Below are 26,686 nucleotides of genomic sequence, written 5' to 3' on the forward strand. Positions count from 1 at the left end.
TGGTTGCTTGAAGATGGTGTTAGCTATGAAGAAATCATTGGAGTGCTAGAAATTGATAAGTTGTTCTCCCACTTCATTTGTCACCAACCTCTTCTCTTCTGCATCAATGGTTGGAGCATAAACTTGGATGATTGTCATATTAAAGGGTTGTCTGCGAAGTCTAATTGATATTATTCACTCATTGATTGCATTGTAGCCAAGTACTATTCTTACTATTCCCTTCCTAACTATAAAATCAGTACTGTTCCTTTTTTGTTTTTCATGTCCTGAATAATAAACATTGTGATCTTCTGACTGAAAGTAGCCAATCCCAGTCCATCTCAATTCACTGATGCCTAAGATGTAAATTTGTAGTCATTTCATTCCATCTTTCACCATGTTGAGCTTTCCCATGTTCGTGCTTCTTATGGTCAATGTTCCCACTGCAATTCTGGCTTTGCAGCTTTGAGTTTTCTTTTCTTGTATGGTAACATCAACTACTACACATACCAAAGGCTTTAATCTAGCCATGTTATAAACACCATTAGTACTCTGAAAGATCCTCAGCTCTTCCTCAGTAGCATGTTGAGTGGCATCCAACCTGAGGGGCCCATCATCTGCCACTATGTCATCAGCCACTTTATATTTTCTGTCCATGAGGTTTTCTAGGTAAAAAATACAAGATACAATATGTAATAAGATTTAATGTCAAGGATTTTAATAGTATATTAAAAACAAAATAAAATAGAATAGATTGCTTCAACCTAACCTTTGCTGTGTTGGAGATCTCAGCAAATCAGCATGCCTCATTAGCATGTGAATGAGTCCGCTGTAGGATTGCAATTCTCCATGCTTCTTAAGGAAGCTGTTTGTTGTCCCTCCCACTTCTTCTTCCTCCTTCCACTGTCTGAGGAGGCAGCATGCTTTTTCAGCTACCTCCATCTTGGCCACATGCATGGGCCTAGGGAAGGATTTTTCTGCTTTACTCCATGCAGCCTTCAGCAGAAATGAGGGCTGAGGGTAAATTAAGTTTAGGGAACAGAAAAAAAGAACAAAACATAATTTTTCTACTGAGATGGATATAACTGCACCCAATAAATCAGTAAGACTCTTTTTACTTACTTTTTGAAACTTCTTTGTCTAAGTGTGTAATTCTTTATGCTTGGGAGGGCTAAGTGTGTAAGATCAATAACCTGTATTTCTCTCTAATGTGCTCATTAAGCTATTTTAGATAATATTCTTTTTCTGGGTGCGGCTCCTTCACTGTGTTAAGCTTTGTTCCATTCAGAGGTCCTAGCTGTCCACTAATGGCTTCATGCTGCTGCTTCCTGCAAGAATACTCCTGATGCAAAGAACTGTTAGCTAACAAGAAACTATGTGCTTGGTCCATGTTCCCCAGCACAAAGTCCAGCAAATATAACAAGCTACATAGCCACCCACATCAAAAATGGAGAAGAAAATTTTTCTAGCATTTCACTGTCTCAGCTTTTCCCAACTTGATGATTTCCCAAAATTGGGGGAATTGAAGTCCCAGATATTCAGAAGTCAGCACATTGGAGAAGGTTGCATTACCTGCTAGGTCACTGCTAAAAAATCATTTTCACTATTGGTATTAAGCTTTGGAATCAATAGTCAGATTGCCTTCGCTTTCAGAATGTTTTTTATAGATTGCCTTTGTGCAGCTAATGCTAGATCAGTAGGGTGAATGCAAACTCTTGATGCCCTGTTATCTTTCTACATGCAATTGGAATTCTGCTATTGAAAACTGTTAGTTGTATCCACTCAGGGAATCTGACAGGATTGAAAAGCTGGCAGTAAACAAAGCTTTGAAAAACAGACTATCCAAAACCTGGGCAAGAATAGGCCCCAATTAGCATTAGTTGCACTTTATGTTGGAACTCCGTGCAGCAAACTATCTCAAGCAGCTTTTCTGTAGACAGATGGAGCACGTCTATGCAGTGCAGGCAAACTAACATGATATAGATGAAAAAATGTTGCTAGTACATTTCAAAAAGTGTTAAAATGTGTTTTATAAAAGAAGAGTAGATAGCTGAGTTGCTATCTAGGGTAAGAAGTGTTGAAAAACAGTTTTGAATTTTGATTTTACACAGGCTTTGAAGATAATGGTAGATCAAGCATTAAACATACTAGAATTGGGTATTGGGAATCTTGGGATTTATTCCAGCTTGTCTCTAACCAAAAATGGTTAACAGTGTACTGTTAAAAGGACTGGATTTTGATACAGAATGTATGGAGTCCTTTATTTATTTGATTTGTTTTTGCAATGGATCCAATGAAAGTATGTATGTATGTATGTATGTATGTATGTATGTATTTATCCATCCAATTTGTCCCCACCCATCTCCTCCCTTCAGGGGACTCTGAGCGGTTTAAAGTATGGTCTCAGACCAAAGCCCTTCAGCTCTTGAGGGTTGGTAGTTCTGACTATTTTTGCATTTTGGCATTAGCAATGGTGCAGTTTCACAATATTGTATGGAGACACTATTAAAGATAATAGGCTGATAAAATCTTTGCTACTTAGATCTGGCCATAATTATCCATGACACTGTTGCCTCATGAATAGAATACTCCACTGCTTTTTCCCAGTTGCCGGTAGTTGGTTTATATTTTCTTTTTGCAATAAAATGTCTCTCTTTAAGCTGGTATCTATGCATCTGTTTTATTTTCTTTTATATGGCACACTGGCAGCAGATAATTGTTTCTTCCAAATCTGAGTAACCCTAGACTAGATAATTTAGGCTGTGTTCCTGTATTCTGTCATTAGGAATTTCTAATGTATTAATGTATTAGTGTTCTGGGGAAAAACTCCACAGAATATTAAGAGGCTTCCTCCTGATTTTATGTTAATTTAAAGTGGTTGTCTGAATTATCTTCATAAATATTTTCTATTTTTAACGGAAATTCACATATATTGCTTCAAATTTGTTAAAAGGGACTTTGCTACAACAAATAACAGAATCACAGGCAAACGCATATGCTTTATATCTTTCAAGTGAAATGGTGTGACTTTCACTGCATAAATCACTCCCAAGTTGTAATGGCTTTAAATGATCAGAATATCTTAAAGATATGCTCATTACTGGCTAGTCTTGGAAAGTTTTTGTAAAAAGGAATTTAGGAATAAAGACCATGTGTACTGATAGATTTCTCCACAAAAGGAGGGGAGAAAAACATTCTCTCTTCTCAATTTTATCACTGCCTCTTTAATGTGCTCCAGTTGGAGGATTTGAAATTTGGATGAGCATAGCAGCTCAGAATATTATTTTACCGTAAGAACAGTCAAGTAACCTCTTTGTAAAAGATCACATTCTTTGCACATATTTCATCTGGCAATAGTGCATTTTTTATTGAAGTGTCCACCACTGGCCTATCAGTGCCTGAAAAACTGCCTGGGAAAGCAATTCAAAGAAGTGATAGCATTAAGGCAGAGGAGAATGAAACAGTGTCAATATTATCCCAAAGTCTCCTCTAGAAGCACATCATCACATTCTTCTTAGAGTGACACACTGCACTAAGCCATGATTTGATCTTTTTTGTTTTTGTTTTTTTCACTTAGTATATTGGATGACCTCAGCCATTTTACTTTGTGAATAATGGTTGATGATCCGCATTCTAAGTATAGCACCCAGGACACATCACTTTGCCTACAGAGATTCCCCTTAGTTCCCTCTAAGTTTCCTGCCAGACCTGGATTTATATACATTTTACAAACAGGAAGCTGGAATGCTTCAAAGCGGTGTGCCAGCTTCTTTATTTCCAAGGATTCTCACCGAACTAAAAGGGTTGACAATAATTTTTGTCAAAATATTTTTAATGATGGATGGTTTCAATCCAGTGCTGTTTAGAATTATGCCCATCTGACCAGGAAAAGAACAATGGTAAACAAGCATCAGAGGGAGTATCATGAAGCAGGGACAGTTAAAGTGGGGTGACAAGTAAGTTTCTGAAAATGGTGCTTTTTAACTGTATACCCCATGGCAGACATTTTACAAGAACAACCGTAATGTGTTATCAGTTGCGACCACTAGTTCAAAATGTGGAGAGCCTTGTATTGTGACTTAGTATATTGTGTGAATCCATCCAATTTTGCTTTATTGAACTGTGGTGAAACAAACTGTGGCTTAGTATCATGTGCAGGCCAAATCTCTGACTCATTCTTTTATAATGGATCCATTAGTTAAAGAATCCAGAGTTTGAAGGCAATGTGCCATATACTGTAGTAATTGCTTGTTATGTTGCTCAGTTCCATGAAGGAGCAAAAACTGCAAAACCTATGTCAATATTAGCGATAAACAGCAGCACCAAAGTTATTTGGCACATGATGAGATGTAAAAGCTAGTTCTGCCACAAAAGAAGAATGTCACATCTCAGCAGTCCCCAAGTTACCACAAAAGAATTTTCCTCCCTGGTTCTTGGTCTTGCCCTGTCCTGTTCCAGGCCAATTACATGCACACACAAACAGAAGTGAGGTTGCTACAACTTTATTTCTTGTAAAGCAAGTACAGGCAGCAGTAGGCACAGCATATGTGCAAACATATACACAACTCAGCAAAGCCTCAATGTTACTGCACAAGAACTTACCTGCAAACAAGTTCAAAGCAGCAAGAGTCAAAAGCAGCAACTGAAAGCACTGTCAGATCACAGTCCAAAGGTCTAGGTGTTGTGGGTAGACCATCGGCCAGTCTGGGTGCAGAGAAACAGAATTCCAGATGCAAGAGGTTCAAGGCTTGAGCTCATGGAATCCAGATGGAACAATTGTCAGCTTGTAACTTGTCAACTAATGGCAGCTCATAAGTAGAGCCTCCACCAGGTGAAAGCCCTTCCTGGTAAGATGGCACATGAAGCCCCTTTGTTCTGCCTGGTGCACAGCATGGCATGCCCAAGGCTGGGCAGTTGCCTTGGATCCTGAGCAATCTTGATGATTGCTGGTGAAGTGAGCCTCAGGTGCTAAATTGTGTACTGGTTCCTGAGGCTGACACTCGTCTAGTACATCCAGAGTAGGCTCCTCAGTGTAAGAATCCTCTGAATATGAGCTGGCCATGACAGCCCTATTCTGTTGCTGTGTCCCTAAAGTGCTGGATACAGCAGTGCTGTGCTAGTGGTCTACCAGATGTGTTTAATAGTGCTAGACTCCTTGGCATTGAAGGAGAGGTACAAGTACAAGAAGAAACCTAGAGATGGTGGGAAAAGTAGCTCAAGTAGATCCATCCATTCCTGCTCTGATGCCATGATAGATGGATGGTTTCCCTGCCAGCTGATGACATGCTAAAGATAAAGAAAACAAAGCCAAAGGACTCAATCAGTTGGTTTGAGTCCTTTGAATAATTAAGAAGCGCTCTTTGATGGTGACTTGGAACAAAGGACATTGAGGCAGGAGAGGGAAAAGCCATGGTTGCAGTAAGTTTTATACTGTTGTACTTTTCTGCCAACTCGATAATGGACAAATGGCACCTTAATTCAGCAGTGGGGCTAGAGACATTAAAACATAGTTTGCTGCTGCCACTGAATTGTTGATTTTTTAAAAATACAGATGAAGGAGACAAGACAGATCAGGAAGGTGATGTAGATGGAAAGGGCTTAAAGTCTATGACCTCTCTGTAGTCCCCACTGGAATTCTTCCAACACACACACAAACCCAGTGGATGCATACATATGTTATTCCTTTTCTTGAAGGTTAAAATTAGAACTTTCTTCTCTTGCAAATATAATGTAGGGAATCCCTTTGGAATGATGGCAACACCAACTACTTAAGGGCCTCTCACCTCATGCAACATTTCTGAACTAACTCAGACCTCCTGCTCTAGCCATTTATTCTTAAATATCAACATCATCAGCACAAAGTATATGGCAAATCTAGTTTGGTACTCCCCTAAAAAAACGCACACACAAGTGCAGATGTCACTGAAAAAATAAGACTTGAATTCATGTTTGACATTGGTTTCAGTTTTTGATCAGAGTAAAAGCAAAATATGGATACAGGAAAGACAAATTAAAAAGAACATATTAAAAATGAGTTGCATTTTTAAACTACAAGAGTGGTAACTGCAAAGCCCATGTTTAAGAAACACTGTTAAGAAAGAACTGTATGCTTTTCACTGAAAACTTAAAATATTTCAAATAGGATTTTATTTTACTTTATTTCACAACTGTCTTATTTTTAAAGAAACTTTAAAATACATAATTTAGTTTTGAAAGATTAATTTAATTTTTCCTTTTTTTTTCTTATAAAGGTCACATTCATTCAAACCTTCTCTAAACCAGTGCCCTCCAGATATAGTGGGAGTAATGGCCAGTTTGGATGGTCTAAAGAGTTATAGTCCCAATATATCTGGAAGGCACAAGGAGTAGGAGACTGCTCTGTCTTAACTAAATGTTTCACAGTCAAATAATCAAGATACATCTTTTGATGTAACTATTATTTTAAAGGACTATTTTTTATCCTTACTGGTTTGGTCAAGTCATGTAACTGGAATGTTTTCTACTGCAAGGAAAACAGGAGAATTGGAGGGCTGTAAGTCTATAAGAAATTATTAATATGTAACATTTCCTTATACATTTTTATGATTTTTATGATTGCTTTCATATAAAATGAATGTGTTAGCCACACAATTTTCCCTAGAACATTTCTTCATCAATGTGAAATATTTTCTTCAAAATCAGATGGTATCTATTCTGATATAGCTGTTCCATATATACTGTACATGGTCTTGGAATCACTTAAAGCATTGATATGAACACTGGAAATGTTAATGTTTGAACCAGTATTTGTCACCTTTAAGCATCCTGATGTCAGCCTTCCCAGTAGACCAGACAGGAAACATAACCAGATGAGCTAATTCTACTTTATTGTAAGGCTACATTAACAGAATCTTGCACGTCTGAAAGTACAAGTCTCCCACTGTCACCTTTACAGTGCAGTGCCTTAGGGTGGGTCCCTCCTGACCCTCTTGCTCGGCCCACTATGCAGCTGTGGGCTATGCTCCCTCTTATCTGGCCATTCCCTAGGCAGCCTCTCTTCACACCAGGTCCCAAGGTCATTCCCACATACGGTTACACCTACAGCAGCGAAACAGATCCAGATAAACCACGTATCATTAAACTCCTTCCTAATGCTTTTGAGTTTCAAATTAACATTGACCATTTTCTATTTTTAAAGTGGACTCTTCTGTGAAAATCCACCACCCATGGTTCTCCTCCAGACCAGTCCTTGTGATTATTATGAATGCCAAAATGGAGCACAGTGTATTGTCGTGCAGCAGGAACCAGTCTGTCGTTGCCTGGCAGGTTTTGCTGGCCAGAAGTGTGAGAAACTCATTACTGTCAATTTTGTTGGGAAGGATTCCTACGTTGAGCTTCCACCAGCCAAAATCCGCCCTCAAACGAACATCTCACTTCAAGTAAGTTATGTAGATAATATTATAAACTTTTCTCAACCTGTTTATTGCAAAGAGCTTAAGCAAAGCCATTACATTCACTACTGGTGTGCAACCCAAAAAGTTTGTGTTAGAAGATATGCACAACATAAAGCCCCAGGATTTCATGCAGTCCCCCAAGTCTTGTTCCCAAATTGTCCCAAACTGTACTTTTTAATGTGACCAAGAGGTAACATTATTCAATATTTTGTAAATAACCATATTAATTGTATAAAATTAAGTTATTTATTGTTCCACTGTTGGAAGTACAGCCTCTGGTATTCCACTCAAAGCCACACACCAGACCTTGATCAAAAGACAGTTACATACTTCACTTTGCTGGAGAAAAAAAGAAAAAAAAAAAAAAACCATTTGAGAAATATCCTGCAATACCTGAGCTTTTTAGCAGCTTATTAAATCAGTCTGCTCTGTTTTACAGTGTAATGTATGCAACTCTTAATGTAAGAGATCTATGATTTGTCTCTTCACACAATTCCCCATCATACAAAAAGTAGACAAAGTATTTTATTTTGCTTTTTTAAGCCCTTTCTATGCATTTTTCTTTGGTTCTGCATGTATAAAATAGTAAAATATGTCACATGAGTTATGAGCACAGTTTACATAGGTCACATTTTAAGTTTATTTCAGAAAAGGATTGTGATAAAAATGCATTTTGGATGATAATATGAAAGCCAGACTTGTTTACTACATGATTTTCACACAGATGGTGTTCTCAAAGCTTATTTTCCAGTTAAAACATTGCTTCTCCATCTGGTAGTTAATTGCCACTCACGTAAAAAAAATTAGTTTTAAGTAAGCATCTCTTGAAACAGGATTCAGAAATCTTCCCTAATGAAAGGGAACCTGACAAATAAAAAGTCACTTTCAGCTTACAAGCTTGGAAAAACTTTTTTAAAAATACGATTTTTTAATATCATTTATACAGTATTATTTATTTTGCAGTTTTAAAACAGCCGTAATATATAGAGGACAGATATAATTGGAACTAGTATTTATTGTTGGTAGAACTAATTTCAGGGCCTTTCTTCAAAAGCAAGTGAGTATAACTAGATACAAGCTTGTAAGGGGGTTGTATAAAAAGCTTAAGAGATTATGCAGATCCTTAAATATGTGTGTTTAACTTAATTAGTCATAAGTATTATGTGTCTTTGACTTCATTGGTCACTTGTACTCTTAGGACATGTTTGCAAAAGGTGTGGCCATGCATCCTTTTGCCTTCCTAGTGGGCCTCCATATTGGGTAGAGGCAAAACATGTAGCCCATGGGGGGCTTTTTTGAATGTTGGGGTTATTAAGGGCCCAAATGGCAGCCTTCTGTTTGTAGAGGCTTAACAGGATGGTTTAACTCATAACTTTAAATTCCAGAGTCCCCACAAAAAATAAGCCCTGGCTTTACCCACTTTGTGAGCATGGCCTTTGCTTTGCCACACAAAACTTGAATTGGGGGCGGGTTGTCCTTAAGCTGATGGAAGTTGGGCACACCTGCCTTACATCTAAAATGGATTCAGAGATCCCTTGCCTTCATTGAACAACAAGGCACTGAAATTATCTTTTCACCTTAATGAGAAAGACTCAAAGAAAGATGAATTTAAGCCTGAGTGAAAGTGCTCAGTCTCCCATCAGACCCCTGAAGATGTTGCAAGCAGAACAGATGTCTGCCAAAACAGTGTACAGGCTTTGAAAATGATTTGCATAAAGTAGTTTGAACCTCACATGGGCATAAGCAGCATTGTAGCATCTCTACTTTTCATTAAAGGAACCCTTTTTTCAGGCATCCATGCAACCCTGAAAGTAAAAAAAAAAAAATGGTTACTTTAACTTTAATGAGTTGATTCCTTAAAGTAGAAGCATCTATACTTAGGCTCACACAGAAGATTTCAAAAAGACAAGCTGTTTAAAAATAACAGAGAAGTTCTGTGTTCCTACAATGTCTAAACCATTTCCTATGAATCAGTTTCAAAACATGCACAGCGCTAATCCACATTCATGTCCTTCAGTCTCTTCTAGCCCTATAGATGGGCTGCTGTCTGCATGCAGCTATTAGATCTAATAATGTAGTTTGAGTAATCAAGCTGATTTTATTTTGAAGGAAAAGAAGCTACACAGAACCCCGAGCTGGCAGTTTCCATATCAGAAATTACTTCCCCCCTCAGCTTCTTGCCTTTAGTGGGACTATTTGCAACATATAGCATCTCTGAGGGCCGAAGTCAGCTGAATAAGGGATAATTTCTGAAGGATGGCCATTTAGGCCTCGCCAACTGCTTTGTTTCTCCAGAATTAAAAACAGGGAGTCCCGATTTAGCATGCGTAATACAACTTCCAAGACAGATGTTGCTATCCCTAGTGCTTCTTACGAACATAGTAGAGATACAGTGAATATGACTTGAAACATTGGCTTCTGTCCTTAAATTAGCTGAAGTTTTCTACTACATCAGCAAAATGGTGTTTAGTTTAAAATATTTTGTTTATTTTTACACACAGACTCGTGTGTGTGTGTGTGTATGTATGTATAAAAATCAACAGTTTAAAAAAATAGTGCATCAAATATAAATAATAGTTTGAATGGACAAGAATTCTCCCAAGTTCAGGAATCCTGAGGAACTCTGATTAGTTTAAAAATGCAAACAAAAACTTTTAACTTCTCACAACCATGCTAGAGAAGGGGAGGGAGAACTTGTGTTGGTGATAGCTTATGCAGCTAATGGTAAATTATGGCTTACCATTACATCTGAAATGCCCTATTATAAATAATAAGGGTTATGTAGGACAGCCTTTGGAGACAACCCAGAAACTATGAACAGTCTAGAATGTGGCGATGAGGTTACTGGCAGGTCAGTCCCATCATTGCAGGGTAATACTGCTCCTAGAGACCTTGCTCTGGTCCTTACCAGTATGCTTCTGGACCAAATTCAAAGTGCTGGTAATGACCTACCCAGCCATGTATGGCATAGTGCCAGGTTATATCAGATACCACCTTGCCAAAATTGAATGTACCCATCCTGTGGGAACATCTCAGGAAGGCCTGTTAAAGTCCTCCTCTATCTGAAGTTAGAGGGACATGGATGAGATCACAAGTGGCCCTCTCACTTTGGTATTCCCTACCCCAGAGAATCATAAAGCCCCAACCTCATGGCATTTACTGTGAAAGATCTCTGAAGATAACTTTCTTTCATTGCGCCCTCAACCCTATTTAAATATTACTAATGTCTGTCTTAGAGCCAGTTTGGTGTAATGGTTTGTTTGTTTGTTAAATTTAGCTACCGCCCATCTCCCCCCAAAGGGGGACTCTGGGCAGTTTACAACAAAATGTAATGGTTACAGCATCAAGCTAGAAACTGGACAACGGTGAGTTCTAGACCCACCTTAGGCACAAAGCCAGCTGGGTGACCTTCGGCCAGTCACTCTCTCTCAGCCCTAGGAAAGAGGCAATGGCAAACCACTTCAGAAATCTTGCCAAGAAAGCTGCAGGGATTTGTCCAGGCAGTCACCAGGAGTCAAGACTGACTCAAAAGCAAAAAAAAAAAGTATGTCTTGGGGGAGGGTTGTTTTATTATTATTTTTTAATGTAAGTTTCAATATGTTATAACTGCCCCCCCACACACACACACACATATACGCACACACACCCCTAGTCTTCCAATTTGGGCAGACCATAAAAACTAAAGTTACTAAATTTTTTCACTTTAAGGCTGCTGTTTTTTATAAGGAGTCTACGCTTCAATAAAGTTTCTAGAAAAGTATTATATTACATCTACATCACTTGTAGCTGTGGAAGAAAGTTCTTAAATAAGTAACACTGGAGATTTTTTTAAGTTATGGGATATATTTTTGAAAAATATGTTTAGGTTACATTTTTTAAAACACTTCTGCTAGCTAATGTGTGAGCTTTTTAAGCAAGGTGGGCTATAAAACTAAGAATAAGTAAATTCAAAATTTCCAGCTTAGCCTTAGCTGCACTGTAGTCATTTAACTTTTCAAGCTCCATATGCTCACAAAACCTTCTTTCTTCAAAATTGACTTGAGGGGTATCTATCTGACACAAGCAGTCACTCCCATAATCCAGTATTCCAACTATCTTTCTGACATGACTAATAAATGTCAGTATTCCATTTATTAAATGTGAGCACTTGTACTAGGAAAGCTCAGGGGAGTAAGGTATTATTTACATGACAGTAGTGTCATGTCTACGGACAAACGCCGGCTCTTCGGCTTTGAAACGGAGATGAGCACCGCCCCCTAGAGTCGGACACGACTGGACTTAATGTCAAGGGAAACCTTTACCTTTAGCTGTGACATACATCCTAATATCCATTGTACACAAAGGTTCCTATTGGAATTTCTATGGAAGCCATAGACCCCTTTTCCTCACTGAATGACAGTGTAGTGAATTTCGGAGAATTGCTTGGTTATTCATTTTTTAAAAAAATTATGCATAGTTGACATTGCAATACAGGAATATACAGATTGCCTGCTTTGATATCACTATTAATCTTCTTTCCTTTGACATTCAAAGGTAGCAACTGATAAAGACAATGGCATCTTATTATACAAAGGGGACAATGATCCCCTGGCTTTAGAACTTTATCAAGGTCATGTGAGACTTATCTATGACACACTGAATGCTCCACCCACAACTATATACAGGTAAGTCTGACTGACTTAGAATTAGTCAAAAAGTAACACTACAAGTGTAACATTAATAATGTTATTACTTACCATTTTTAGACTGTATATGTTTTCTATTTTGGATGTCACTTTTCTTACCAGATTCTAGAACAAGAGGCAGTGGGAAAAGTTAGCAAGAGAAGCAATCCCCACTCACTCACCCTCAGTAATCAAGGGGAAAAAAATAAAACACCTTCATTTCATTATTTCACCAATATCATGTTACTGTGTAAGCTCAATTCTGTTCTAAGGGAACATTTTGATTCTTGCTTCATCATCATTTTCAAAGAAAGTGTTAGAAGCTAAGTGTTTTCAGTTGAATTCATAGAATCCAAGAATCACAGAGTTGGAAAGACCTCAGAAGTCATCTAACCCAACTCATCACTTGATGCATGATCTGCTAAGGCACTTTGGATGGGTGGTTCTCCAGCATTTGTCTGACAGCCTCCAGTGAAGGAAAAAAATAACACCATGAGGCAGCTTATACCCCCTGACTGACAGTTCTTGTAGGAAATTCTACTGAATAGCTAATCCAAATCTACTTTCCTGTAGAGAAGTAGACCAATTCATGTTGGGTTTTTTTAAAAAATTAGAGAAGATTATGACACACTTAATTGTATACCACATTGTCTAGTTTTTTATTGTGAGGCTGAATTGTCTTTCCTTTGGGGCCAAGAGGCAGTTGATAAATCATGAATTCACCACCTGGCCTCTTCCTCAGATTGCCTGCTGCCACTGTCATAAACAGCATGTGCACTGCAGAAGATGAGTGTAGAGCAAATTGTAGTAAATGACTTCACAAGGAAGCCAAGCCACATCCAGAATGAATGCATTTTAAAAAGCAACAAAGCTATTATGTGGTACAATTAAAAAATATTTTTCTTGAAGCAGACTTGGTGGTCATCAGATCCTACAAATAAGCACTTTTCATATCACTCCTACTCACCAGAACAAATTGATTGTTCCTCTACAAACACGTGAATGAGTTATGCACATTCTCCAACTTCTGTGTCCTATGTTCATGGAGGAAAGCCCAGTTCAGGCTAGTGTGTGGTTTGTTTCATTTCTGCTTTTGTTTGAAACACGTTTATCCCACTCTTCTGGTACAAATGCACAATGTGCCATCTGTGCTCTCAAAGAAGCCCAGAGTAGCTCACTCCACAGTAAAAATATAGAATACATTTCATAGCAGTCCTCCAAGGAGAGAAGGGATCAGCAGTGAAAAGCTAATCATAAAACTATATGTCATATCCAACTGCTTACAATTGTTTGCTATGGGAAACTCAAGCATGTACCTATGGCAAGCTCTCAGCAACACAAAGGATACATTTGATGAATGGTTCCTAGTAGTGCCTAATCCAGAGCTAATCCAAATCTACTTCTGCAGCTATTCTGGCTTTCCCTCTTTAATATAGTTTTATAAATGCTAAGAAAAAAGTCAGAAAGTTCAAGAAAACTTTGCTGGGCAACAAATAGAAGATGACAATGGATTCTTCCCATCAAACACATGAATGAGTTATGCACGTTTTCCAGCTTCTGTGTAATATGTTCATGGAGAAAAGCCCAATTCAGGCTAGTATGTGGTTTGTTTGCATTCAATGAATGTAGCAGGACACTGCACAATAATAATCTTATTTGAAAGTACCCGGTAATGTCAATGAAGACACTCTGAAAGTTAACAGACCGATCCAGTGTGTCTTCTTTTTCAGTACCCAAGGTTCTGGCTATATATGGTGCCCTAGAGAAACCTAAAAAAGATTTTTTTTTTAAAGGGACCCCCTTGCACTTCATAGTAATATTTTAAAAGATTGCAGTTTAAGGAGGGAGAAACAGGAAACTGCTTATTGAGTCTCAGATTTTCATGTGAAAAGTGTTTAATACCACAAGAGATCAGGAAGAATGGGTAATTAGCTCAGTTCGGCGCTGCCATCTGTTTCTTTTAGAGCTACATGGTATGCAAGAGAATAGAATCAAATTCAGGAAGCTGCTTTCTATGCTAGATGGTGTATTGACTAATTAGGCAGTACATTGGCTCCAGCAAACTCTATAGTGGAACTGAAAGTGCTGTCATTAGGTCTGAGCAAGTATGTCTAACCATCACAAGGGTTTTGTTGGTTACTTTCACCAGTGATTATAGCCTGGTGGGAAAGCCACGAAAACAGACTCTTTATTTTGCAGCTAATCCTAATTGATTCCACATTATAGCACAGACAGAGTTGTTAAAGCAGTTTTATGCCACTAATTAGAACATAGGAGAAGGCTCATTAGTTGCAGACAACACATATGGTGACAGATCAGAGTAGGTGCCTGTTCTCTATTGTTGCTTGCAGAATGCTGTAGTGACAAGGGGCTGTTTCTGATATCGCAGTATTATATGCAGCCTCTCCTGCCCGCAAAGTTACCTGTGGCACTAAGATTCAGTGTCCTCATTATTCTTGTACCCTTCATTACCATAAGATTAATGGCCTGCTCACTAATGGTGTGTTGCACCATGTGATCTGTTGAGATGGTGAAGGCTGCTGTTAATGTGATGCCCTTTTGGAAATGTCACTCTAATCTTTTATTAGTTTAAGGACTATAGCAGAATGGGAATTAGCATCAAACTCAAAAGGAAAAGATTGTGCTCAGGGAGAAAAACTGCAGCCAAATAATGTCGGCAGACCAGAGACAGGGAGCTCCTTAAGTGGATTAGATCTATTTAGTGAGTGGAATTCAGAATGGGAACAGATCCAATTCTTGTTCCTTTCTATTTGGTAAATCAACATTTCTTTTTCTTAGCAGTATCTCTAAAGTAGTATTAAATGATACAGGTTATAACTGTGCTGTTGAGACACAAAGAATTGGCGGCTGGCATAAGACTTTTAATGCACCTTCCGAAAGTAAGTTAAAAATCTCATTTCTGCTGAGTTACTCCCACTACTGGAAGCAGACTAACATGTTAGGAAGCACTGGCCGGAAAATATTAATTCATCTAAGGCAATACTAGATAAGCTGGTATCTCTTATCAGAAATAGTGCCTTACTCCCTAGCCTCTCTTTTGTAACCAATCACACCTTTCGACCCCAGGCCAGCCAAGTGAGACTATCAAGGTCCTGTTCCAGTGCCTGGAGGCTACGTGGTTTCTGGATGGGGAGAAATTATCTCTGACTTAATCCTACCAAGACTGGTTGGGCCAGCTAGATCTGAGAATATTCCATCTCTAACCTTGGATGAGTTAGCACTTCCCCATTCAAGAGTAGTGTGCATTTTGTGGGTCTTCCAAGACTCACAGCTCATGCTTGATGGGCAGATGGCAGATGTAGCCAGGAAGGCCTTTGCAGAACTTTATCTGGTGTGCCAGTTCCACTCTTTTCTAGATCTAGACAGTCACTCATGTCCTAATCAACTCATGGCTCAATTACTGCAAGGCATTCTACATGGAGCTACCCTTGAAGATCATTCAGAAACTTCAACTGGTCCAGAATGCTGCAGCACATGCAGTGATGGTCTAGTTTAGTCTAGTGGTTAAGGCAATGGGCTAGAAACCAGGAGACTGAGAGTTCTAGTCCTGCCTTAGGGATGAAAGCCGGCTGGGTGACCTCAGGCCAGTCACTGTCTCTCAGCCCAACTCACCTCACAGGGTTGTTGTTGTAGGGAAAATAGGAAGAGGAAGGAGTATTAGGTATGATCCCCGCCTTGAGTTATTTATAAAAATAATAAAGGCGGGATAGAAAATAAATAAATAAATAAATGTGACACCCCTGCTTCATGAGCTGCAACTCATGAAGCTGCCAATTTGCTTCCAGGTTTGATTCAAGGTGCTGGTTATGACCTATAGAGCTCTACTTGACAAAGGCTTGATTACTTGAGGGATGGCCTGTCTCCCATAGAGTCAGCCTGCCTGCTTTGATCTGAGAAAGTTGGTACCCTTTGGATTCCTTTGATTAAGCAGTGTCATATATGGGACCCCAGAAACATGCCTTCTCTGTGGCAGTACCTGCCCTCTGGAATGAGGTTCTGGGGGGCCTTAAAGTCCTGGCTCTTCTTCCAGGCTTTGGGCTAGAAGAGTTGGAGCCCCTTTTTGGATGCATATGTTTGTTGCTGATGGGATTCATCATGTTGCTTTTTGTTATATGTTTTATTCTTTTGATTGCATATTTGCCATTTTGTTTTTTATCTGTGAGCCATCCAGGGGTGATTGAAGTCAGGCAGTATTTAAGCCAAATAAATAAATAACTAACTGTGCTAGTTAGGGCTAATGGGAATTGCAGTCCAAAACATGTGGAAGACCCTTGGTTTCTTACTCCAGATCTAAGGTGTAGCAGTATCTTGAGTCCTGTGTACTAAGCATTAACATATACACCATCTTATTAACCCAGTACAGATTAAAACTACACATAGCAAAAAGCAAGAAAAGCTACATATGAATCAAATATATATTCAGAACTTTTGCCAAGTCATTAGTAAGTTCCAGAAATTCTAGAAAATATATTTATCCAATTTAGACTATAATACTAGAGCCTGGCAGATGACTGCAGACCCTTCCTTCCTTCCTTCCTTCCTTCCTTCCTTCCTTCCTTCCTTCCTTCCTTCCTTCCTTCCTTCCTTCCTTCCTTCCTTCCTTCCTATACCTGATAGGAACAAAAAGCAGGCCATGTAAATGAGTTTCCAAATCTCATCCCTTTAATATCTGTTGCTCTAATCTCAGCCCGATTTCCCCAGAATCATAAAACCCCCATTTTGTCTCTCTTGTAATTCTTACCTAGTCAGACAGCTTATTCTTGTCTCTTGCTTTGAAACTCAAAATGTCCCAAAGTGGCCAGCCCTGGATTTCTTCGCTGCCATTGCATTTGACATTTTGCCCTCCATTATAGGGCAGAACATATATTCCAGTTATATGATATCTAGAATGAAAAAGAGTCTCTCCCAGATTCATATTTTTATTTTGGTTGAAATCTATGCTGAATTTATAAATGAATCTGAGGGGTTTTTTTTTTCAGGTTTAATCAGATTTCTTCAGCCATGTGTCCTAGAATAGAAAGATCAAAGTTTGCATTAATGTTTTCCTGAGTATTTAGGTATGTCAGGTGGAAGTCAGTTAATATTTTTGTCAGAGATTATGAAAAGTATTGTCTTTTATCACTGACTTCAAAAGAATGGGAAAATAGCTCTAGAAAATCCTTTAATCAAATCAGAACTGTCTCATCAGAATTTATTTTTTGCTATAGATATGGAATATTTGATGGGAATTTAAAAATTAGAAACTTTAGAACATCAGTATATACAGTATATGCCTGTGTTAATATCTTCCCAGTTTATATGTAAAACTTCCAGGTATGTCAGAACTTTCCCTACTTCATTTTTAATCTCTGTTAACTATTCATGTTTGAAGAGTACATTTTTAGCACTCTAGTTTTCTGCTTTGTAAGGATAACAATTCTCATTATATCTGACATTTGCAGGAAAGAACTTCTTTTCCCCACTGGATAGTTTTCTTCTTCATTGTTATTGAAACGTTAAAACATTTCAAATGTTGCGTTAGAACCTCTATTTAAAAAAAAATCCATTGTCAATTTAAAATAATGTAATTTGGGCGATTAATGGTACCATGTGCTATTTCCCTGGAGTCCTTGTCTGTGGTCAATATTAGCAAGCTTGAGTGCCAAGTTTTGAAATTTTTAGAATTATATTTCTTTCAATACTTAAAACCCTAATCGAATGATATATAGTTAAAGCAAGATGAAAAGCAAGTTAGTAAAGTTATCATTCCCACACGACTGATGCTTAAAGTCAGGAATTCAGATGATCTGATTCTGACAGCCTCTGTATGAACATACCCAATCTGGGGACTTCACAATTTCTCTAGAGAACTGTCAAAAGCCCTTTTTGTGTAATACACTTAACTGAGACATGGAAGGAGTCACATGTTGTACAAAATGCTAACCCAAACAAATATCCCAGAAGGAATTAGCTTTATCTCCAAATATCCCAGAATTGGCTGGGACTAAATTAACTTACCCCGCTATCCATGTCATCCAAGTGGCAGACAGAAGATTGGCTGCTACCTTTCAAGACAGAGGAAGTCCTAAAGGGTTCATGCAAAAAAGGACCCTTTGTAGGCACCTTGTCTGCTTGCTTTTTATTTTCTCCCCCAACCGACCTTGTAACCAGGTGAAAAAGGTACAGAAAGTCTTCTCCTGATTTTGTCCTCTAAAGTATCAATTCCCTCCAAGCTACCACATATTTTTTATTGTTTTGACCAAAAAAAGGCAGTGACATTCTCCAACCACTTTTGCAGTGACCAGGAGGACTGAAAAAGGGATATGAAATGACTGACCTTATTATCCCAGATTGTATGCTACTGGTATATCAAGATGATTCAGATAACTGGGAATGGGAATGACTGGATTGGCCATGTCATGTGCATAAGACCATAACTGCTGTTAGTGCTAGAACATATTTCTTACGACTTAAACAAAATCTACAGTTCTTTAACTTAAGACCACTGTTACCTATCTTGAAGTCTGGGAAGATAATTGAAGTAGGACCATCGTTCAAGAATATCCCTACTGAAGTTCAAGGCTAAAAATCCCCAGTTTGCTGGGATCTATAGGCTATAAAAAGGTAAAGGTTTCCCTTGACATTAAGTCCAGTCGTGTCTGACTCTAGGGGGCAGTGCTCATCTCCATTTCAAAGCCGAAGAGCCGGCATTTGTCTGTAGACACTTCTGTGGTCATGTGGCCGGCATGACTAAACGGAACGCCGTTACCTGCCTGCCGAAGCGGTATCTATTAATCTACTCACATTTGCATGTTTTCAAACTGCTAGGTTGGCAGGAGCTGGGACTAGCAGCAGGAGCTCACCCCGTCACGCGGATTTGAACCGCCGACCTTCCGATCGGCAAGCTCAGCAGCTCAGCGGTTTAACCCGCAGCACCACTGCATCCCTTCTATAGGCTATGCATGCAGCAAATACGTTTAATAAATTCACTGCTGCTCCCTTTTCCTGTGGAAATACATATCATTGCTTGGATTTCAAAATATTTGGGGAAGGTTAAATCATACTATTTTGCTTAGTGTTTTTCCAATTGTTTAAGGAATGCTTAAGCAGACTTCATTATTTCTAAAACCTGAGTGTTGAGTATACTTGCCTAGTAATAGTAATAGTACTGGTAATTATCATTATTACTATTATTCTGTGACATACTTTGCCCTCTAAATCTCCAGACAAATGGACTATCTTTTTACTTTCCCTGGTTTCTTATAGTTGTACTAGAAATTTTGAATTTATGAGTACATGTTGCAACCCAACTAATAAAGTGGAAGCAATTTAATTTCCTGGCTAGCTATCTGGTTTCCAAAGAGACAGCAGGATATATTTTTTTCAGAGTGTTCAGTTTTCAGTTTCAGCTATACAGCTTTATTTTCTGTCTTCTACACAAGCTGGGAACATTTTTAATTACCTTCCGTTCTAGGCACTGTCAATAGAGCAACTGCAAGCAAATTGAAACCATTGCAAATCTTTTCAGAAGAATAAAGGTGATATACACCATTTCTGAATCAAGCACGTCCTTTTGAATATGTGTTTTCCAACCATTATTTCTAATCAGTATAACGTAAACACAGGACTTAGCATTGCTCTCCGTACTCTGTTTACATCCTGAGAGTAAAATACAGAAAAATCTTACACATTTTATATAAGGTTGTTTGGAAACAAAAGAACCCTGGTGCCTTTTTTTTGGTTTTGTGGTGTTTAATGGAAACCAGATGAGTGAACCTGCATTCTGAATCAGGTATTCAAATCAAGAGTTAATGTAGGAGAGATTCTAATGTAGGAGAGAGATAATGTAGGAGATATATACGGGGAAAGATAAGCCTGATTGTTTGTTTGTTCAGGACAGCCATCCAAATTGTCATACCACAAGTTCTGTTATTTGAAATCACGTCTGTGTGGCCCTCTTGCCTTTTATAGAGGATACTAGAAGCACAGCTTTAAATAACATGAAATAAAACTTATTTTAGTAGACAAGGGAAAACCATTAGGTAAAGTATAGAAAATGTATCACTTCTTTATAAAGTAGCACATAAGTAGGACTATTCTAGTGATGCTTATTTGTAAAAAAAATCTAAGGCTGGATCCAGTGGAATACAACACCAGTGTAAGCTCTCTTCTAAATTCCAAACTCTTTAGGGATTCTTGGGCTTCAGAAATCAGAAACAGAACACACTTTGCCTCTTTGTGGAATGCTAAGTTGTGCATCTCCTCTGTTGTAGCTTGATGGATTAGATCCATTGGCTGTGACTTCCTTACTATTCATTATTCATTTCTTCATTATATAATATTACTCATTATCTTGTCTTTGTCCACATAGGGTTTAATGTCATCAAATTTTCACTAACTTTTCATAATTGACCACCCACCAATGATTTTGGCTTTAGTTTTGAATTTATTCTGAAATGTTCGTCTGATATACACTGGGTGCAAAGTTCAATGAAGTCTCCTGTGTGACTCAAAATTAAAATTATTTTGGCCTGTAGCGATGAGCCAGTCTTCTTTCTACAGAGCATTTTGAAAAGCTTGCAACAGGTTAATGAGTAAGACCTCATTATTATTCTATTATGAAATCAATATGCTTACCAACACCTCTTAAATGTCAGATATGTTGATCTAGACACACAAACATATGGAGAATTAAGGGCAGCACCTAGCAGATCTCAAATAAAGTTGGATCTGGTTATTACTTGATAGGAGACCTGCAAGAAATATAAAGACTATAAACTAGTCCCCCAAAAAATCTAGGAAGAAGACAATGGCAAACCATTTCTATACTGTTGCCAAGACAACTGTGTGGACATGTCCATGAAACCAGTAGTGGAGCTCACATCAAAGGAGGTGTGTTGTGTTCATGATTTTTATACAAATCATAGGTACTGGTGATACTAGTGTATTTCCTTCTTATAGGAAGGCTCTTTTTGGGCCTTTGAGGATTGGGAATAAATGAATATCTGATTAGACATAATAAATAACAGTTAGTTTTAGTCAGTTTATTATTTAAAGACACAGTTTAGTAGAGTAAACATTACCAATGGCTATTTGTAACTTTCAGACTCCATCCTACTTGTGATTTACAACATCTTCATGGCATCACCCTGCCATTTTGGGTGGTACAAAGCCTCTCCTTATTACTGTTACTTTAGCATAACAATGCTTGGATGAAGCCTTTCATGCTCTTTGGCAGCTGTCGTTCCCCCCCCCCCCCCCACACACACACAGCATGATTCCCACAGAATTCTCTTTGGCAAGAGTTATGGAGATGAGGATGGAGGTACCAGAGTGCCAACAACTGTACAATTTTGCGTTCAAAAGCATTAGATCCCATCTACATTTCAGCAGAGACTTTCTGATTCTCATTCTACCAGCCTTCCAATTAGCCATTACCTTATGATCAGCTGAGCCAGCTTAAAATTGCCTTTAACTGTTCCAAGTTTCAAGAAGCATTTTCTCTCTTCTCCCCACTACAGTTTTTGCTGTGGAAACAATTTAGGATGCATCATTAACAGTGTGATTGCTGACACAGTCAGCGGTGGGATCTGCACAGCTCTTGTTGGCCACTCCAGGATGCTTTGAGTGTGGTTCTTCATGTCCAGTCATTGGGAAATGCCCTCCACAGCCATTTTGGCTTGGAGTACAGGAGAGACTGAATAATTTGCTTTTGTAGAGGCATCTATCAGCCTAATTTGGCTTTCTGAAATAGTTCTCAGTCTTATGTAGACTCCTTATAGGCATTGGTTTAAATCTAGACTGGTTCTTATACATGAGTTTAGAATTCTTCTGAAAGAGTACTAGATCTGTAGTTAATGTCAGTCTTTAAGTCCATTTAAACAGGGAAAGTAAGCCTGGTTCTGCCATTTGTTTGTGGCTAGTTCTTTCACCATTGGATATACAGTATTACTGGTTTTTCATTGCTTCTGCCAAAGATGGATTTCCTATAGCTGTACTTTGTGTACTACTTTTATTGCTTAGGAAGGATAGTGCTATTTTGCCTGCTTTTACCTAACCTATCCTACCTCATATTAGGGAAGGTGACTGGTGGGTGTTTTCCTTTCAGCAGGCCGTACTTGGTGGGAGGAAAAATGAAGCCAGGAGAATCTATTAATCACTTTTCTTCACTTGCCCAACATTAGAACCATAAGGACAGTGCCAGTCACTAGCCTTGTTACTGTGGCAGAATAGAGCTTGGCAATCAAGGCAGCAAATTTTATGCTAGCATACTTTTCTGTCAGTCTGAGGACAGGTGGATAGTATTTAATGCTGCCATCTGCCTGTGCCATATAACACATTAATGGCGACTTGATTAGGATCAATAAAATATCTTCTGAGAATAGCAGACTGAAACTAATACTTGTGCTGATCTAGGAACTGGGAGTTCATTCACTCAAGACCGTGTCTGGGAGTTCTATACATTTTCCTAATCACACAAAAGGATTATAAAATTATATACCTTGGGAGAAAAAAATAGATAGATCCAAGTCAGTTAAATACTGTGATAATTTAGCTCATTCTAAAATACGAATTTTGAAAGTGGGTAACATTTATTTTGCTAAACCTGATATATTCATAAAGAGAAGTGGTAAAATGAGCAGGTTTTGTAAAGAAAATCAAGAAAGCAAATACTGTATCATCCATCCCATTTTAAAGAATACCCTGCTAGAGAGCACAATGCTGATCTGTTGCTTCTTCGATCCAACCAGGACTCTGATGTACTGTATCTTTTCAGGTTGCCCAGTTTATTGCCTCTATTTGTTTCATTCGTCCCACCTATGACGGAAGATTAACCCTAATCTTGGTGATTGCCGCTTGTATTATTTGTATTTGTATTATTGCTATTATACTAACTTCATTGTTTTGTAATTTTACTGCATTTTATACCCACTTTTTTAGTCATATTAATAACTTCAGTTGTATGTACTTCTGTGTAGTGTTTTCAGGCCTAAAGGCCATAATAAAGGTTTGTTGTTGTTGAAAGCAAATATTGTGAATGGCCAATGATAGCCCAATCAATATTTCCAGTTTTTGCTCTTAGGAACAGAGAACTATTTTTTTGTCTTTTAGAGTGCATTTTAATAAGAATATCACCACTATTGTGAGAATACATTATTATGAAGTTATTAGGAGAATAAGCCTGTGGTACGCAAAAGCAAGAACAATTTGTGAATAAGCAAATGAGTGAATAAAGCCATAATGATAATACAATGATAAATAATCTTATTATTGTTCTACCATCCTCAGTTCTGTTCTCTCAACAACATTGTCATGAATCATAATTATGATTTGTCATTTAATTTGATTTCTCTGTGAGAACTGGGTGCGGGTTATCAAAGTGGCTTTGTATAGGACCTGTACTGTATTCTCTCGTCCTGTCTTTGATAAGTGCTGCTGACAGCTATTTTCCATATACAGTATTGTCATTTTTTTTTTATGAGTGGTTTTCCTCCCTTTGAATATAGATGGAATAATGGCTATTTGATTTTCCTGGAAATGTCAAATAAAATACAGCTGACTATCTTGAAAAATGTTTACATTTCAGTAAGTTTAAAAAGTATATATTGTGAATTCCAGAAGAATTATTCTAAACAAGGCAGATTCTACTTAGTGTATAGCATTTTAATAGGTTTATTGGAATTTAGCCCAAAGTGAAAACTAGAGCACTGTTTCTAATTGGTTGGCAAACAGTTGTTAAGACAAGCTTTGGCTTTATGAATCCAAACACAAAAATTGGAACCAATCCAATCCCTATTTTAAATTTTCTCTCTTTTTCTCTCACACGCATACCCTCATATTGCTATTTCTTAATTTCTTACTAAAATAACTTTTGAAGGAGTGCTAGGTATGTTTGCAATCCTAGATCATTTACTGTTACTTTGTCTGTTGTAGGGATCAGCCTCATTCTTCTCCATTCTTAGAAAGCTTTAATTTGGGTGGTAGTTCATCCTGCCCTAACTTCTATTCCTCTGCCATGCTGTTTACATTCTGATTTGAGATGATTGTGTAGTTCATTGGGTAATAGGCAAGCAGTACAGTTTTGTTTTGCTTTTTCAGTCTCAAATTATATTTTTGTGATGCTCTACTGCCATCTAGAAATGAAGTGTCAGATTGCACCTAAGTACTCTTCAGCTGTACTTCCAAAGCTCATGTACTTGTCTCTTATATATAAAGTTGTAACAATCTATAATGACTACTGAAAGTGTTATCTGTAATGATATTGCCACTGGTGTAGGAACTCTAATAAATTATTATCCTCTGTTTTAAGTAATGTGCATATCTAGTTGACTGTAACTTTTTGTAATGAAGTCTGGACAGTGAACTGAATGTTTTCATCTGTGGCATTGTTTTTGAAGGATGAATTTGAGGACACCTGACTCCTAGTTCCACTCCAAGTTTAACACAACCTTCTTTTTGTAGGGAATAGCCTTTTTCTCTCCCCAAATCACAGCCCTGTGCACTGCTGGCTCAACTGTGGTGCACTGTTCAAGGTCTGTGGCTTTCTTCCATTAATCTCTTGCCAAGCCACTGTCTCCAACTGTCTCTCATTATTGTAGATTCCCCTGCAGCAGCATGAAACCAGGCCCTCTAGAACAAAATGCATCAGAATTTATCTTCTTGAAAGGAAATCCTTTCTCTGAATCCCGCATTGTCTTTTTGATGGGACAGCAGTTGCTGATTGAACAAAATGCAGATTTCCAGGCTTCTCGAAGCATTAACACCTTGACAACACTGATGCACAAGCCAACCAGTGTTCCATTTGTTGAAATGTCAGACATATATACATGTGTTTAACTTTATGATTCAAATAAGAATCAATGTTTAACTTCCAGAGTTACTGACCCTCAGTTGGAGCATGCCCTTAAGATCCTTTATTGAGTAAATGCCCTTCAGAACAGTTCTTCGTGTCATTCTGGACAGAAATAATTGAAAATGGGCTTCCTTAAAGGTGGCACCTTTCCTTACTTGATGCAAAGGAGGGGCACTTCCCTCAGTCCCTGATACAGCAATTTGAGCTAGGGCCTTTTCAGCACGTTCTTCGTTGGACAGGCACACCAGTTTGATCTTCAGAGTTTAGTAAACTCAGTAAACTGTGTAGCAATTAGTCAAAGCTTTTTAAAGAATAAGCCTGGTTCAGTCTTCCAACTTAATTCTAATTAAAGAGGAAAGATATTGAGTTAAATGGGAAGGAAGGAAAAGGGACTTTTCATTGCTAAAAGTTAGGAAAGTAAGTTTTATTGGAACTCTTTTTTTCTAAAAAAGAAATCTAATAATTGTCAATTTTAATGTTAACAAAGGTGTAGGCTTTCTCAAAGATCTTTAAAATATGGAAGATTTAGTTCTGCTTGTTTACCTATTTTGTCAAGACATACAAATCTTCTCTAAAATCAGAACATTTAAACATTGATCCAAAAAGGCCATATAAGGTAAAGAACTGATGATTTATGTCTATTTGCTCTTGCCTGAAATTAGAAAAAAATCACTGCTAAATACCAGTGTAATCTTCTGACAAATGACTATCACTGGGACTTCTTTAGATAAGGGGAGAAGTACAGGGAGAGTGTTTTGGTTTCAGAACTGATTTTACTCATAGTTCAGAGGTCACCCATTTTGCTTTCTTTAAGAAAGTGCAATTTTCATTTCACAGGTTTAGGTAGCTATGTTAAAATCACGCATAGGGAAGCGGAAGTTCATACAGTTTTCTCTCTAGATGTCTCAAATACTCTGGAGATGGTTGTGTGTGTAAAGCCAGTACATTTGGCAGTCAGTGAGTGTCTGCCTATCCAAACATAAAGCAGAACGCCCTTAGTTAAAAGAAGACAGGTTGTTTCAGCCTTTCCCACAACAGTTAGCAACCATATACTGTGCCATGTAGCAAATTCTTCTATTCGTTTTTATATGTATTGCTACAATCCCACTAAAATATTCTCAGTCTTTATCCTTCTCCCCACCCAACAAATCTATTCCAATCCCAAAGGGGCAGTGGAGGACAAATATGATTCTCAACTAAGTATAAAGCAGTCATAGCTGAATTGATAATAGGGGAACACTGCATAAAATCCATACACAATTAGCTAGATGCTACCTCTCCTAGGACCAATCAAATTATTATAAAAGTGGATGCAAGCTTTCAAGTTTTCCAGAACACTTCTTCAGGCAGAAATTAACAGAAATAAGGGGAGAGTAAAAAATAAGGAAGAAACTCAAATTGCCCTGGATTTTTAAAGCCATGAGGGTTATAATTTCTGCCCTCAGTTCCAAGTCTAGCTGGGAATTCTGAGAGTTGTATCACAAAACATGATAAAGGCATTGACTCGACGAAGACCATTTAAGGATATGTCAAGTAAAAATAGTTTTCTAATCCTTACGGCTATAAAGCAGAACATGAAAAACATGGTTTCCATGAACATGTATAACTAGGGGTACAGCTGCATGTAATCAACTATTTCTGAATTTGTATTTTGGTGTTAAAATTGGATTGGGTTTGGCATAGGAGAGAAAGGTTTATTTGCTGCTATTTTTCTGATTCTTTTCTTCTAACTGTGTATATTAACTCTCTTACATTTC

General features: G+C 38.0%; 1 protein-coding gene across 1 annotated transcript in view; it reads left to right on the top strand.

Annotated features, from left to right (window-relative positions):
* SLIT3 (slit guidance ligand 3) overlaps positions 1–26,686 on the top strand; it is a 561,750-nt gene that overhangs the window by 526,844 nt on the left and 8,220 nt on the right. Inside the window, exons 31-32 of the mRNA XM_063292455.1 lie at positions 7,157–7,397; positions 11,946–12,076. Of these exons, the coding sequence (XP_063148525.1) occupies positions 7,157–7,397; positions 11,946–12,076 (372 nt within the window). The remainder of the gene's footprint in view (positions 1–7,156; positions 7,398–11,945; positions 12,077–26,686) is intronic.

This window comes from Candoia aspera, chromosome 2, assembly GCF_035149785.1.
Source record: "Candoia aspera isolate rCanAsp1 chromosome 2, rCanAsp1.hap2, whole genome shotgun sequence".
NCBI lineage: Eukaryota > Metazoa > Chordata > Lepidosauria > Squamata > Boidae > Candoia > Candoia aspera.